The 16,464-nt window shown below is 46.0% G+C and overlaps 1 protein-coding gene across 1 annotated transcript in view; it reads right to left on the bottom strand.

Annotated features, from left to right (window-relative positions):
* DHX8 (DEAH-box helicase 8) overlaps positions 1-12,262 on the bottom strand; it is a 31,995-nt gene extending 19,733 nt beyond the window's left edge. The window contains exons 1-10 of the mRNA XM_077747703.1: positions 12,046-12,262; positions 8,351-8,436; positions 7,721-7,793; positions 7,251-7,336; positions 5,681-5,790; positions 4,913-5,290; positions 4,351-4,495; positions 3,819-4,022; positions 2,844-2,931; positions 278-375 (exon numbers count right to left, since the gene is read on the bottom strand). Of these exons, the coding sequence (XP_077603829.1) occupies positions 278-375; positions 2,844-2,931; positions 3,819-4,022; positions 4,351-4,495; positions 4,913-5,290; positions 5,681-5,790; positions 7,251-7,336; positions 7,721-7,793; positions 8,351-8,436; positions 12,046-12,193 (1,416 nt within the window). The 5' untranslated portion in view covers positions 12,194-12,262. The remainder of the gene's footprint in view (positions 1-277; positions 376-2,843; positions 2,932-3,818; positions 4,023-4,350; positions 4,496-4,912; positions 5,291-5,680; positions 5,791-7,250; positions 7,337-7,720; positions 7,794-8,350; positions 8,437-12,045) is intronic.
* Between the last annotated feature and the right edge of the window lie 4,202 nt (positions 12,263-16,464).

Raw genomic sequence — 16,464 nt, 5'->3', positions numbered from 1 at the left:
AGCACAGAGGCAGCGACAGATCAAACACTCCTATTCCTCTCCTTCTTCCCAAAACACAGTAGAATGAGAGCAAAAGAATTAAAAGGGCAAAAGTAACAAAGCCAAGTCAATCACCCTTTAAAACAAAAATACCCTAGACTCTAACCAACAGTCAATACACCTTCTAGCCTGAGTTCTGCTCATATGGACGTAATAGCCTGCTCTGACAAACCGAACAGTTACTTTCGGAAAAGAAGTTCACTTGACCCATCCAGGTTATAGGCCCAGCATTCCTCACCTTAACGATTTTGATAGGGCTCATGTCCATGCTTTGCTTGGTGTGTCCTCTCAGGAATGGAGGCTCTTCCTCGACCAGCTCGATCTCAAGATCTTCATCTAAAAGTCCCCACAAAAGAAGAATTAGCAATAAAACAAGAGAGAAATAACCATTTTCACCAATGCAACTGGTTTCCATGGGCACCCGTAATCTTTATCAAAGATGGCTCTGAAGGTCAAGAAGACAGCAATCCAAGTGAAACTAATGGAAATGGCTGTTTCCCCTGCCCCCTAAGTATTTCTGAGCATTTATGTTCTGGACTAAGAACTGACTAGAGGAACTACTTTCAAAAGAAGTTAAGCCTGTAGAAAACTGTAGTCTAACATTCCAGTGGTACTAGGTATTTTCCATCCAACTTCATTATGGAGTAACTTAACCCACAACAGATTAGCAAAAAAAAGTTAAGTCGAACAATTGGACAATACCAACTGTCATCAAGAACATGGAGCAAAACCGCAGTTCACACTTATGATACAAGTATAAATTGGGGCACCTGGTTGGCTCAGTTGGTAGAGCATGAGACTCTTGATCTTGGTATTCCAAGTTTGACCCCACATTGGTCATAAAGATCAGTTAAAACTAAAAAAAAAAATTTTTTAATGACTTTAATGTTTTTTATTTGAGGGAGCAGGTGCACACATAAGCAGGGGAGGGGCAGAGAGAGGGAGAGAGAGAATCCCAGCAGGCTTGAACTGTCAACACAGGGCTCAAGCCCACGAACCACAAGATCATGACCTGAGTCAAAACCAGGAGTTGGAAGCTCAACTGACTGGGCCATCCAGGCTCCCCAGAAATAAAATCTTGGGGCACCTGGGTGGCTCAGCTGGTTGAGTGTCTGGCTTCAGCTTGGGTCATGATCTCATGGTTCGTGGGTTCAAGCCCTGCGTTCAGCTCTGTGTGGGCTCAGAGCCTGGATTCTGTCTCCCTCTCTCTCTCCTCCTCCCCATCTCATGCTCTCTCTCTCTCAAAAATAAATAAAACATTAAAAAAAATTTTTAAAAAGAAATAAAACTTTAAAAAAAAGTGTAAATTGAAACAAAAACTTTAGAAACAGCCCATATGCCCATCAAAAGTAAAATGGATACATTATGGTAAACTTTTTTTTTTTTAATATTTTTATTTATTTCTAGGAGAGCGAGAGAGCGAGCGAGAGAGAGAGAGAGCAGGGGAGGGTCAGAGAGAGAGGAGATACAGACTCTGAAATAGGCTCCAGGCTCTGAGCTGGCAGTCAGCACAGAGCCCGATGCAGGGCTCGAACCCATGAACCACAAGATCATGACCTAAGCGAAAGTCAGACGCTTAACCGACTAAGCCACCCAGGCGCCCCACATTATGGTAAACTTCTATACAGAAAACACTACACCAGCAAAAATGAAATACAACTATAAGAATCATCATAGATAGATATCAAAAGCATGATTAGAAAGAAAGGAATTAAGTTCAAAAACTGACCAAACAAGACCATGTTCAGGGACAGATACATAGATAATAAAATGTTGAAAAGAAAAAAAAACAGCAGGGAAATAGTTAACACAAAATTTAGAACAGTGGTTACCCAGAGAAAAAAGGAAGAGGATCTAAGCAGAGGGGTGCGTGGAAGGGCTTCATAGCTGCTGATACAATTCCGCTTAACCAGGGCGCCCGGGCGGCTCAGTCAGTTAAGCAGCCGACTCTCATCTCAGCTCAGGTCATGATCTCACAGTTCCTAGGATCAAGCCCCGTGTCGCGCGCTGTTAGCGCACAGCCTGCTTGGGATTCCCTCTCTCCCTCTCTCTCCCCTTCTCAAAATAAAGAAATAAACTTAAAAAAAAATTTTTTTCACTTAAATCGAGTAGTAGGTACATAGAGATGCATATAATTACTATTATATACGTTACATGTCCCACTGTTGGATTTATTTCACAATCTTTAAAAATTGTTACTAGATTGAGTGAAAAGTTGTGTCCAGGGCAACTCAGAGGTAATCTAGTTGGATCCAGGGTTTTCAGAACAGTTACTGAGACCACGAGATGAAATTTACTCCCCAAAATACAATCAGAATTTTTTATAGCCTGAATATGTATCAAAACCAAAAAGTATAGTAATATATAAACATCTGTCAGAAAAATGAATTTTCGGGTGGCTCAGTTGCTTGAGCATCTGACTCTTGATTTTAGCTCAGGTCATGATCCCGGGGTTGTGGGATCAACCCCCGCTTTGGGCTCCATGCTCAGCACAGAGCCTGCTTAAGACTCTCTCCCTCTGCCTCACTTCCCCACATGTGCACTCTGTGTCTCTCTAAAAATATAGATTAGAAAAAGAAAAAAAAAAAAACAATTTATACCTTTAAAAAAAAAAGACAGAAAAACAGATTTTCTGCTTCCAACCCAGAGGAGCCCTTGTTCTCAGAGGTAATGAGTGGTGAAGCCCTAAGAACAAATGAGTTAAGCCCCTGGGTTAAGCTACATCTACACCACCCCACCCAACTGCTCAACTCGCCCCTTGGCCTCCTGATCCTCGACCCCGCTCAATCCCGGTGGCTAGTTACCTTCTTCATCATCCACTTTAGGGAGAATGCCCGTCTCTTCATCAAAGTCTGGAAACTCTTCTTTGGAAAGGACGTTGGCAGCAATCATCTAGTGAGAGGACAGAAGCGACATCTGTAACCTGCTGGGACCGAAACTCTACTGTTTTAGGAGTTAGCACCGAGGTTCCACAGAGGAACCCAAGGTTTTTCCCCTTTTAACCGGGACTGCAGGGCCTCAAGCATCACATATCCACTTGGGGCGCCTGGGTGGCTTAGTCGGTTAAGCGTCCGACTTTCGCTTAGGTCATGATCTCGCAGTTCGTGGGTTCGAGCCCCGCGTCGGGCTCTGTGCTGACTGCCAGCTCAGAGCCTGGAGCCTGTTTCAGTCTGTGTCTCCCTCTCTCTCTGACCCTCCCCTGCTCACACTGTCTCTCTCTCTCTCCTAGAAATAAGTAAAATATTTAAAGAAAAAAAAAATCACATATCCCCAGGGGGCACATCATGGGGCCTAAAAGCAGGGTTCAAGGGTCGTGCCCCCAGGAAGTGTTATCTGCTCCTTCCCTGGTTTCCACAGCACGTGCACATTGCCTGTTAGGTAACATCCAACTTTGACAATTATGTTTCCATCTGTCTCCCGCCACTGGACCTTGAGTTCCTCAAGGGTGAGGAACTGTGACACGTTGGTGTCTGTCCCCTGGCTCCGATACATACCGAGGACCGGGGGAAACAAGGATAAATTCACACGGCACCTCGCACACGCCGGCACTAACCTAAGCGCGCCGCCTCTATTGCCTCATTTAATCCCCGCAGTGCTGCTGCTGGTCCTGTTCCACAGATGAGGGACTGAGGCACAAAGTAGAGTGGCTTGGCGCAGGATCCCATGGCTAGTAAGTGGCCGGGAAGTCCCCCCAGGCCACTGAGCTCCAGGGCCCGCACTCCTAAGCACGATGCTACCTGCAGAATGGCTATGTGGCCATACAGGCAAAGGGCCCCGACCTGTTTGATCTCCCACTTCTCTGGGTCAGAGATTCGGGTAAGGCGCTTGCGCTCCAGCGAGTCATCCTCTACTTCAGGGGCGCTGACGAGGGAGAGGTGAGTGGGTCTGTCTGGATTCCTCATTGAGGTCTCCTCATTGGTCTCCCCGACGAGATTTCGACGTCGATTGGGGTTTAGATCTTCACCAGTCTCCTGATCCACATCCTAAGGCACACACAAAAAAGGGAACTCACTCACTGGCTGTCCTCTTCTGTTTCCTTGGCCATCAGATATAAAAACAGGGGTGCCTGGGGGGGTTCAGTCGGTTAAACATCCGACCTCAGCTTAGGTCATGATCTCACAGTTCATAAGTTGGGGCCCTGCATCGATCAGGCTCTCTGCTCTGAGTGCAGAGCTCAGCTCACCTCAGAGCCTGTCTTCCTCTCTCTCTGCCCCTCCTCAACTCACATGCACACATGCACTCTCTCAAAAATAAACAAACAGTAAAAAAAATTTTTTTAAGCTCTGTAAACAGAGTGGATATCTCACCTACCTTCATGCTCAGACTGGTCTTGGTCCCAGTGAAGGACAGCACTTTGACTTTGACCCTCTGGCCTTTGCTCACCACATCAGCCACATTGGCCACCCGGCCTTCCCGCCGGAGCTCGGAGATGTGCACCAGGCCTTCCCACCGCTTCCTGGGGGAGAGTCACACACATCTGGAGCATGCCTAAAATACCTTTACCCCAACCAATTTCCACCCGTTGGAACTCAACAAAAGGAAATGGTCTTAAACTCAAACACTCAAGAGGGAAGTACCAAGAAGATGGTTACAAAATAAATAGTATTGCCATCCTACCAAAGAAAAGACACGGGGCCACGAGGGGGACGAATTCTCATGCGTCTCAGTGAGCAAAAGGGCAGCTCTCCTGAAGGGAGACTAAGGAATGTGGGGCTATACGTCATTTCATGTTAAAAGTCAAACTCGAACAACCTGATCTGGCTGACTTGATTAAAGCGACATTAATCATAATAACTTTTTAAAACATGAAGCTCCCCAGTGATAAGAAAAATTCTGCCCATCCCAGGTATGAAAGAAGATCACCGCCCAATACCTTAATCCCTCCAGCTGCACGAAGCAGCCAAACTGCATGATGCTGGTCACTTTGCCATTGTAAATGTCCCCAATGGCGGGCTCTTCCGGGGGAGGGCGGTCCACATGTTTATCCCGCCATCTGTCCAGATTCCTCTCCCCATACTTGTCCCGGTCCTTCCGGTCTTTGGGGGGACTCTGACTTCTGCTCCTAGACCGATATCTAGACTTCCCTTTGTTCCTCTCCCGGGTCCTGGAACGTGACCGAGAGCGGGACCGGTGTCTCCTCTTGTGGTCCCTATCACGGTCGCGCTCCCGCTCCCGGTCCCGCTCTCGGTCGCGGTCACGATCACGGTCGCGGTCACGGCTCCGGCTCCGCTTCTTCTTCTTTGCCTTGTCTCTGTCAAATCAACAGACACTTGTTTTAAAAAAGGAACCAGCTCAATGTCATCTCTGCCTCCCCAAGCACCCAGCACAGTGCCACCCACATGTCAGGTACCTACTAAGTGTTGAGCTGAGTTACTCTCTTTAGGTCATCCCTGGAGACCAATAAAGGATGAGGTCACGAATACATCCAGCCTCCTTCAACCCTGATTTCTACCTTATAAACGTCTTAGCATTTGCTGCATAAATACTCTCTGCAGGGAACAACTGTTAGAAGAGATCTAACAGTACGGTATGTGGCCAGTCTAGATTGTGTAAACTTGTCCCCGATTTTGCTTAGCTGGTCCACAAAACTCAACTACCAAAGCACCCTAAGCCTCCAAAGGACGGGACACGAAGGACACACCGGTGCTCAGCATCTCTCTGCTTCTCCTGGGCCGCTGCACTGGGCATTAAGGCTTCCAGTTCTTTCAGGACATCCACAGCGACCTTCACATCATCCTCATCCAGCATGGTCTGCAACATGAGAGGCCGGCGGAGTCAGGAGGGGTGGGTGGGAAAAGCGTGCAAGTGTCTGTGTCCCGGGTCCATCTACAGACCTGACGGCCCCTACATCGCTGACCACTTATGTGAAGAAGGCAGAAGCAGGTAGAGATTTCCAGCGTAATTTGAGAGAGAGGCAGAAGGAATGTGCAAAGCCCCGTGGGAGTCATTGCTACATCTGGCAAATTCCCTTTGTCCTTAATACAAGCCTATGGAGGGCAATTAGCCATCACGCCCTCCCGTGAAAGCATGCATGAGAGGATTATAAATAGAAAGTAGATGTTAACGTTTTTAAAAAGCAATTCTTTAACTACAATTCTTAGCAATTCTTTTTTAAAGAATTTAAAAAATTCTTGTTAAAGAACTGGACACCCCTCCCCCCCCTTCACCTGCTTTACTTTTTTCCCACAGTGTTATTGTCATCAGCTATATTATATACTATGTACTCGGTTACTGCCTGGGTCCTCCCCACTAAAGGAATTTACATGTTTATTTCCTGCCCCCACTCCAATACTATGGCATAATCTCCAAGGGCGCAGACATTCTATCTGTTCTGTTCACAGTACTTAGATCCCTGGTACTTAGATCAGAGCTCGGTACACAGTAGGTGCTCAATAAATACTTGCCAGAATGAAATTTAAAAATCAAAACACTTTTAAAAAAATTAGGCCTAACATGTAATAGAGCAAAAGAATCTAACTTCACACATCACATGTCTGTTCTAGAACCTTACTTCACAGCGCTAATCACTGCTTTCCACAATTCTCAATCCCATTTCCCTCAAATATTACTGTCTGAACTCTTTAACACTATACTATGCGCAGTACATGCTCAGGGAGTGACCCAATACCGTCAATTTGAAAAACAGATCATGGGGCACCGAAGTGGCTCAGTCAGTAAAGCATCCGACTTCAGCTCAGGTCATGATCTTACAGTTTGTGAGTTTGAGCCCCACATCATGCTCTGTGCTGACAGCTCAGAGTCTGGAGCCTGCTTCAGATTCTGCATCTCCCTCTATCTCTGCTCCTCTCCCACTGGAGCTCTGTCTCTGCTTCTCTCTCAAAAATAAATAAACATTAAAAAATTTTAAAAAAGAAAAAGAAAAATATACTACAATGGGGGCTCCTGGGTGGCTCAGTTGATTAAGCGTCCAACTCTTGATTTTGGCTCAGGTCATGATCTCATGGTTTGTAAGACTCAGCCCCACATCAGCCTCCATACTAACAGCATGGAGCCTGCTGGGGTTTCTCTCTCCTCCCCACATCTGCCCCTTCCCGGCTCACACTCTCAATCTCTCTCAAAATAAATAAATAAAAAGGAAAAATATATTACAAAGAAGACAAACTTAAACCTAGTAACTAACAAGAACAGAAAAGGGACAGAGCTCAGGGAAATACCCAGTTAGAAGAGACATTCTCAAAATGCATCAGTACCCGGACAGAAGGGTTGTCTGGTTGGCAAAGCACTGGGAAGAGCTCCTTCAGCTTTTCTTTTCCAGTTTTGGGCTTAACGACGGGATCTTGTTTCATCACAGAGCATAAAGGGGTTCAAAAAAAAAAAGAGAGAGATTTAATATTCTTAACAATTAACAAAGAACTTCAACGTCAGATCTGCATCAAACTAAAAACAGAACGTGGCCTTTTTCTACATATTATTCAGATACATTACTATACACATAATTTAATTTTCCTCAAAATAACACTGATTACAAACTACACTGGCACATGGGGGGAGCACAAAGATACATCAGAATTCACCTGGTTACGTAAGTTTAAGTCATTTGGAAAATTTTATGAGAATGTGTGCTTGCTCAGCAGCTGCTGCAAGGGACAGAAACCGTTTACAGGAAGCTCACAACCTGGGCCACTGTGGAGGCAGAAGCTCAGCCAGACGCCCTGCTCACCTTTGCTGGTCGAAGGCTTTGCTGGAGGCCGCATGGTCTGTATGAGCCGCAGCAAGTTACTGATAAGAGAATCCTTTGAAAAGAAACAGAACACAAATTATCGGCCCGAGTTAGTGCTTGAAAACAGTAAGAAATGGGATGACCTTCACAGGGTGGTTGTGACGCTGAATTGAGCTTTAAATTGGGACAAATGAAGCACAGGTATCAGTCTGATGCGGCACGAACCTAGCCAAGTAGCTTCAGATAAGGCTGACATTTTGTTTGGGCTTTTTGGAGAGAAAAGTAATTTAGTTCCCTTCAACCATTTTTTATTTTCCCCCTCTTAGAACTACCTCCAAAACCTACATACACTCTCTCGTTTTTGACTTTCAGATTCACAGAACAAGGACGTAGACACTCGTAAAGACTTAACAATGGAAATCCTGCCCCATTTTCCTAGAGCGGTGTCACAGGAAATCGGTTCTATCACCGCTGCTCGGCGGCATAAAAACATTACACACTTAGTGGTTGCTTTGACTGGAATGTACAAACTCTCTCCTTTCTCTATCAAGATCCTAGGCTAAATCCTGTCAAAATTTAAATTCAACAGTGACATTAAAGGAAAATAGGGGTCTCCCCAGGTACACGTACCGTGAATTCGGCACCATTTTTGACCAGAGAAGCCTTGAAAGTATCAAAGGTAGTATTTTTCTCGGCAAGACTGATCACAAATTCAGCTGCAAATGAGAAAAGGGATTAAACTGGAATGGAGGCGAGCAAAAAATCATTTTAAAGTACATTAAAAGCAAAACCAATTAGCCTATCCAACAGTCATAAAAATCAAAGAGCGCTATCCAGTGAGGGTGAAAAAAGAGAATTTAGGGAACCGAGATCATCCATGTATGTTCTAGTTAATTTTTAGAAACAAAAAAAAGGTATTACCACAAAATGGTTCCCCGGGCCCTTTCGTGCACGTAAGGAGGTGCACCTCCCTGTCCCAGATGATCTGCTCTTCTCTTTAAAAAAAAAAATTTTTTTTTTAATGTTTTATTTATTTCTGAGAGAGAGGGAGATACAGAAACTGAAACAGGCTCCAGGCTCTGAGCTGGCTGTCAGCACAGAGCCCGATGCAGGGCTCGAACTCACGAACAGTGAGATCGTGACCTGAGCCGAAATCGGACGCTTAACTGACTGAGCCACCCAGGCGCCCTGATCTGCTCTTCTCATGAGACCACTAGTTGTGCACGTTGCCACACAGACTCCAGAGGTAACAATGTCCAGAAGCAAGAGCCCACCCCACCCCCATGATGAAAGCACAGCGTAGGATGCATTCCACAGTTCCTGGAAGGTCAGATCCAATCCACATATGAGAGCCAGACAGCCGCTGGATGGTACAGTCTCCAAGTTGATAAAACACTTACTTGCTCCCCATATTTTTTACTACAAACCTGCCCGTATTTGAAATTTTTTTCTCTTTTCTTAAAGATTTATGTTCTTTTTTTTTTTTTTTACATTTATTTTTTGGGAGAGACAGACAGCACAAGCTGGGAAGGTCAGAGGGAGAGGGAGAACCAGAATCTGCAGCAGGCTCCAGGCTCTGAGATCTCATGGGGCTTGAACTGGCAAACCGTGAGATCATAACCTGAGTCGAAGTCAGACGTGTGACTGACTGAGCCACCCAGGCGCCCCTGAAATCTCTAATATTACTTATTAATTAAGGGACTTTCAGGGGAAAAGCGCATTTTATTAGGGGTTGACATAATAAGCCTCACACTGTGAGCCCTGCAAGAAAACTGTAATGATTTCATCTGGACTTTAAACCTAAAAAAACAATAATAACACGGACAACTAACATAAACTAGTGCTACCATACTGCTCCCATGCTGGCATGGGTCTTTACTTTTTTGAGGACGTTAAGTAAAAGCTAAATGCCATCAGGCTGCATGGACACGGCCTACGCACAATAGGTTAGTAACAGCGATACCAGTGGGTAAGTCCTGACCACCTACTGCATGCCAGGCACCACGCTAAATGCTTCACAAGAGCCATCCCCATGAGCCTTACAACACCCTCATTGGCAGGTACCATTACTGGCCCTATTTTGGGCTAATTTTATTGGCCCGAGGAGGCTAAGGGTTTGAGATCCTTACCTACCCAATAATAATTGTTGAAGTCAGGACTGGAACCCAGGCAATCTGACTCCAAAGCCCACATTCTGTAGAGAAATGTGGAGGGAGGAGAAGGCAGTCATATGGTGCGAGACAGGCAATGTTCAAGTGTCTATTCCCAAGCAAAATCAGCGGCAGATTCACACTGCAGCTATCATTTGTTAGGGCGCTTTTGTTTTTTTTTTTAATTTTCAGAATTATATGGAGGCATCATTCAACTAACTGAACTATCAAAAAGGAATTCGTGGTTAAAAACAAGTTCACTGGGGAACCTGGATGTCTCAGCAGGTTGAGCGTCTGACTCTTGCTTTAGGCTCAGGTCATGATCTCACAAGTTCGTGGGCTTGAACCCACATCTGGCTCTGCGCTGACAGTAAGAAGCCAGCTTGGGATTCTCTCTCTCCCTCTCCTCTCTGCTCCTCCCCAACACACGCACGTTCCTGCTCTCTCTCAAAATAAATAAACTTAAAAAGAAAAATAAAACCTCTTAAGTAAATAGATACATAAATAGTGTTGGAATTAGAAACAGAAAATGCATATTTATGGTTACATGCAAATTACATGGGGTCTCATTTACATACAGCCTAGAAAAGCATGGAGTTTATGCCTCACTTTACTTTTGTACATAATGAGGGTAACCATCAAAAGAATTTGACACTGGCTCAGTATTTGCTGAATGAAAGAATATGTTACCCAGATAGTAAACTACAAGAGTGTTGCTCGTTACCATCTAAAGAGAAGGAGAATGAGGAAAAATGATACAGGACTGGCACATCTTGACCGGAAAGCAAAAAAAAAAAGTGAACTAAATATACCAACAGCGGGACATCTTCCTAGACACTATACGGTAACCCTGCGAAAAACAACTATCATCCCCATCTTATAGATGACGAAAAGAGCTTCCGAGAAATTAGGCACCTTCCTCAAGGTCACACAATCTAATTCCCGGGACCTGTTTTGTCACGTGCCCTTTCCCTTCCATCTCTCCAGCTGGTGACTTAACTTCATCTTCTTTTAGAAAATAGAACAATCAAACAGATGTCTTTCCCTCCTCTTCCTACCACCAATCCCTAAACCTGTCCGCATCTACAACCGCGTTCTCTGTCCTTCCTATTAAGGAAGTGGGCCATGTGGCTATCAAGTGGTCCACCTGGCTGGCTCAGTCAGAAAAGCAACTGACTCTTAATCTCAGGGTCAGGAGTTCCAGCCCCGCGCTCGATGTAGGGATTATTTAAATAAGGCTTTAGGGGCGCCTGGGGTGGCTTGACCAGTAAAGTGCTGGAGTTTGGCTCAAGTCATATCTCAGTTCGTGGGTTCAAGCCCCACTTCTGTCTCTGAGCCTGGAGCCTGCTTCAGAGTCTGTGCTTCCCTCTCTCTCTCTGCCCCTCCCCCGCTCGTGCATGCGCTCTCTCTCAAAAATAAATTTAAATAATTAAAAAAGAAAAGTGTAATGGATGAAGCATCCCGGTGCCTCTCAAAGGTCAATCCCTCCGCTCATGCTCTTGACTCCACCCATCCCTTTGCCTTCATAAGGACTCCACTTTTCTGTGGCCTTAGCTCTAGGCCCCTAGCCTTTTTCAGTTTCTCGGTTTGGGTTCTCCACATGTACAGTCTGTCCCAAAATGCCTAATCAATGGTTGAGAACCGCTAAAGGCAGACTTCAAAAGACTTGGATTCCATACTAGGCTCACATTTGATTTGTGATTTTGAGGGGTATCACCTAATTAATCAGAGCCTTGATTTCTTAATCAAGAAACAGATACTACTATCTCATAGGGTCGTGTGAAGACCAAGGTATGATAATATAAGGAAAACAGCAGGCACAACATCTGGCATGCCAATAAATCTCGGCCATTATCATCATCATTACGTTGCGGCTGAGGCTGGTGTTGTTATTAACGTTGTTTATAATAAACTAGAACATAAGGAAAATAAAAAAGACAGGGAGCAGGAGCGATAGGCACCCTGGGTGTCACCGACGGCTCTGGGCAATGGTTTCTATACAGCTCGGCCTGGAGAGTTCTCAAGCGGTGGCCACGGGCCGAAGGTTCCCTAGGACCAAGTGCGACAGAGAACAAGAGACTCCTACGGACCCCCCTACTCGGCGCATCAACCCCATTTCTCCTTCGCCTCCCTCGACCCTAAGCCCTGAGGCCGCACGGACCTCCCCGAGCTTACCCAGATCCTTGTCGTTGATCCCCAAGTGATTGTCCAGCTCGGTGCAAACTTTCGACACTAAAGACAGATACTCGAGTTTGGCGAGTTCTTCTGCGGGGCCTAGCTCCGTTCCGGGCACGGCCCCCGCCAGGGCCACAGCCACTGCCATGGCCACAGCAGCCGCCCCCACCCCGCGTTACTGCCAGCCTTCCGAGCTACTCCGAGACCCTGCTCTAGTTTTCACTTCCGGGTCGGCGCACATCCCTTTTGTTTACAGTAAATTGAAAACTACAGGAACTTCCCGTGACGCAACAGAAAAATCATAGAGATCAGACAGGAAGTGCTTAAGGAAGGGCCGGCCAAGTGGGTTACTCAGCGCCCCGGCGGCGCCCTCTACAGGCCATCCGGCTTCTTGGTCGGCTCTCGGGCCCGGAAATGTTCACTCTGAGCGCTCCCGCACCATGTCGGCAGAGGGCGCCCGTGGCCTGCACAAGGCACAGGGACTGCCCGTGACGCCGAGGAGGTCACGGCCTCCGCGCCTCCTGCGCGCCTGCGCCTGAGCTCTGAAAAAGGAACCCAAAGTCGAAAGTTTGGAAAAGGCAAAACTCGCTTTACATCGGTTCCTTGTATTATCAGGGCTTTGCCTCTTCGTGGCTCACAACTATCTCGAGCGATTCTGTAGGCGATAGTCTACTTTTGCTATCAATTCATTTTACAGATGAGGAAACTGACACTTCTGCTATCTAGCTAAATGACATTGAGCAAATTAATCTTTGGAGCCGTTGTTTTCTCATCTATAAACTGGGATAATGTTGCTCTAACTAGGCTTAGGTGATAACTGAATAAGATAATTGTGCAAGGAGCCTGATGCACAGTAAACACGCTACAAATGGCAGTTACTATAATCCCAAAGCTGAGACAATGGCCGGCCACTGTAAAATTCATCTGTCAAGAACAGATCCCCTTAATGTGAGACCCCAGGGAGCCACCTGGCTCCTCTCTTGTGAAAACCCTTTCTGGGGGGTCACCTGGGTGGCTCAGTCAGTTAAATGTTCAACTCTTTTTTTTTTTTCTTTTAAGTTTATTTTGAGAGAAAGAGAGAGAGTGCATGTGTGAATTGGGGAGGGGCAGAGAGAGAGGGAGAGAGAGAGAATCCCAGGCAGCCTCTGCATTGTCAGCACAGAGTCCAATGTGAGGCTTGAACCCACGAACCATGAGATCATGACCTGAGCCGAAATCAAGAGGATCCTAGGGGTTGTGGGATCAAGCCCCCAAGTTGGGCTTAGGATCAGTATGGAGCCTGCTTAAGATTTTCTCTCTCCCTCTGCCCCTGTCCCCCACTCACAATCTCTCTCTCTCTCTCTCAAATAAAAATAATTTTGGGTGGCTCAGTCAGTTAAGGGTTAACCATTAAAGATTTTCCCACACACACTGCTCTGTGTGGAGGAATAAGGAAATGAAGGCACCCTAAGGTCAATGGCCCTCCAATCAAGTAAAAGGGAGGAAACTGGACCCTTTCGCTTTTAGCTTCAGGCTACATTATACTGCTGCACCTTGGATTCTGTCCCTCCAACATCTCTGTGTGGGCTTAGAAATGTCAGAGCAATTCCTGGAGCAGAAATTCTCACTGACTACAAGAGCTCGGTGTTTCCAGGCCCTTAAGGAATCAGTACTGCACTGATTCCTCTTCCCCATGAATGGAAAGGAAAATCCTTCAACATGCTCAACTTGCCAGCTTGGAATCAGGATATTAAGGACTTACTCCACTTGACTTCCTTTCTCTGTGCTACTTGACTTTTAAAAATGTTATATTTATATTCTGCTTTTCTCTGATATTTAACCAGAAGAGGGGAACACATAGACTCTGTTATGTCTTAAAATCTTTGTGGGGAAAAGAGCTATAGAACTACAATGGGTAATAGTATGAGTAGCAGTAAAAACTGTAAGAACTTTTAGAATTATTTGGGAGTTATTGAATATACATCTCAACAGTAAATAGGAACAGGAAGACTTATTAAGATTTATTTACATAGGCATGTTTCACAAGTGCAAGTTTGTTATGCAATACATGTATTTCCTGTAACACCAAATAATTTTCTTGAGGCCAAAGGAAAAGAAATAAAAGCATAGATAATGGAACTTGATAGCCCAGACACAGATGCATGTGGAATCCTCTTTCTCTTAAGGGACACTAAATCAGGGGCGCCTGGGTGGCTCAGTCGGTTAAGTGTCTGACTTCAGCTCAGGGCATGATCTCTCATGAGTTCGAGCCCCGTGTCAGGCTCTGTGCTGACGGCTCAGAGCCTGGAGCCTGCTTCCGATTCTATGTCTCCCTTCTCTCTCTGCTCTTCCCCTGCTCCCACTCTCTCTCTCTCTCTCAAAAATGAATAAACTTAAAAAAGAGAGAGAGACTGAATCAAATGCAGTCCAAAAGTAAATGCATTCTAATTGTCCTTTGGTTGTTACAGATATATTTTTTAATATCATCAGATACAATTAATTGCCCATTATTATATTGCTCCCTTGGATAGCTTCCATGCAGCCCTTTTAGCACAGCCATTGACAGTTCCCTGTAAATAATTTACCTTCACCAAAAAATATATATATATTCAAACAAAGAGTCTATGTTTAGCATACTTGGTCACCACATTCACCACCACCCAATACGGGTAAGAAATGACTTCCTCCACCCTCTTTGTAGTAACAAGGACTTTGCATTTCTGTGTTCCCAGACTGACACGTGTTCAGCCCGAACTGCAAATCCCACATGATTTCTGCTCTGTCCCAGAGACTAGTCACAGCTTCTGGCATTTGGCTAAGAAGCTGGGGAAGGTAGAAAGCAGCACAGGGGCTCCTGGGTGGCTCAGTCAGTTGGTGTCCAACTTCGGCTCAGGTCATGATCTCACGGTTGGTGGGATCAATCAAGCCCTGTGTTGGGCTCTGTGCTGACAACTCAGAGCCTGGAGCCTGCTTTGGATTCTGTGTCTCCCTCTTTCTCTGCCTCTCCCCTGCTCACACTCTGTCTCCCTCTCAAAAATAAATAAACATTTAAAACATTTTGTTTAAGAAAGCAGAGCAGAAGATACTGAACGTCTTAGCAACCCTAGATTGGATAGGGGAGGGCAGAAATCATCTAAGTGTGTGTAGCTGGAAGGTGGCATCCTCAGGGAATCTGGTGAGAGAAATCACGGGACTTCCTGTCACCAAAACAAAATGGTATTGCCACAACCCAGACAGCCCCAGCTTTTCCTGCTGGGGAGAAACCCAGATCTCAGGAGAAACACCTCTGCTCTGGAAGGCAAAATCAGAATGATTTCCCTGTAAGCATACAACTGCCGCTCAGCTGTTACTGTTATTAATCCAGGGGGACTTCAGAAAAAACTGGTGCCTCCCTTACTGCTCCCCTGGGGCCCTGACGAAACCCAAAAACATTGATAAACGTGGCCTAAGCCTCTGCATCCAAGGCCCTCCCTGATGCAGGACCCCGGAGCAAGTGAAGTAGTGAGACACCCCTCTGACTCTTCCCCCAAATTCTTCTCTAAATCTGCATCAAGTCCTCCAAACACCTCTTAAACAACTCCTTTGTGACCGGGCACTGTGGTAGGTTCTGGAAAGGACCATTAGGGGTCTGGAAGGTGGTGGGAAACTATCAAGGAAGAACTAGAATACTCTAAATGCTGCACCCGAGGCTGGTGGCAGAGCTGTGTTTACAACTCTGGTCGCTCTGCTGCCTAAACACAAGGGCAGGTGATGGGAAGACGAAAAACAAAGCAGGTCTGCTCCCTGTCATCTGGGGGCAGCTGGGGGAGGGGGAGAGCAGCCCAGGGCCAGGGTCATCTCACAGCACAGTTTCTCCTGCTGCCATCCATTATTCCTCAGCCTTATCTTTTTTTTTTTTAATGTTTTTATTTATTTCTAGGAGAGAGAGAGACAGCGTGAGCAGGGGAGGGTCAGAGAGAGAGGGAGTCACAGACTGAAACAGGCTCCAGGCTCTGAGCTGGCAGTCAGCACAGAGCCCGACGCGGGGCTCGAACCCACGAACCGCGAGATCACGACCTAAGCGAAAGTCGGATGCTTAACCGACTAAGCCACCCAGGCGCCCCTCAGCCTTATCTTTTTATGCCCAGGCACAGCCTCAGTTTTGCCCTAAATGTCCCTGACCTACAATTCCCTCTCTTGTTAGATCATCAACGTACCATCAGTAATAATGGATACTTTGGCTGCAATTCTCCAAAGCTTCGTGGTATTGAGCAAAAAATATTCCTCTTCAAGAGGCTATTTCTTGAGGTGCCTGGGTGGCTCAAGCAGTTGAGTGTCCGACTTTGGCTCAAGTTCACCTCTTGTGGTTCACAAGTTCGAGCCACACATCCAGCTCTATACTGAGAGCTCAGAGCCTGGAGCCTGCTTCAGATTCTGTGTCTTCCTCTCTCTCTGCCCCTC

This window comes from Crocuta crocuta, unplaced genomic scaffold (genome assembly GCF_008692635.1).
Source record: "Crocuta crocuta isolate KB4526 unplaced genomic scaffold, BGI_CrCroc_1.0 scaffold289, whole genome shotgun sequence".
NCBI classification, from domain to species: Eukaryota; Metazoa; Chordata; class Mammalia; order Carnivora; family Hyaenidae; genus Crocuta; species Crocuta crocuta.
The sequence above is the reverse complement of the archived record's forward strand: the minus strand, read 5'-3'. Positions and strand labels throughout refer to the sequence as shown.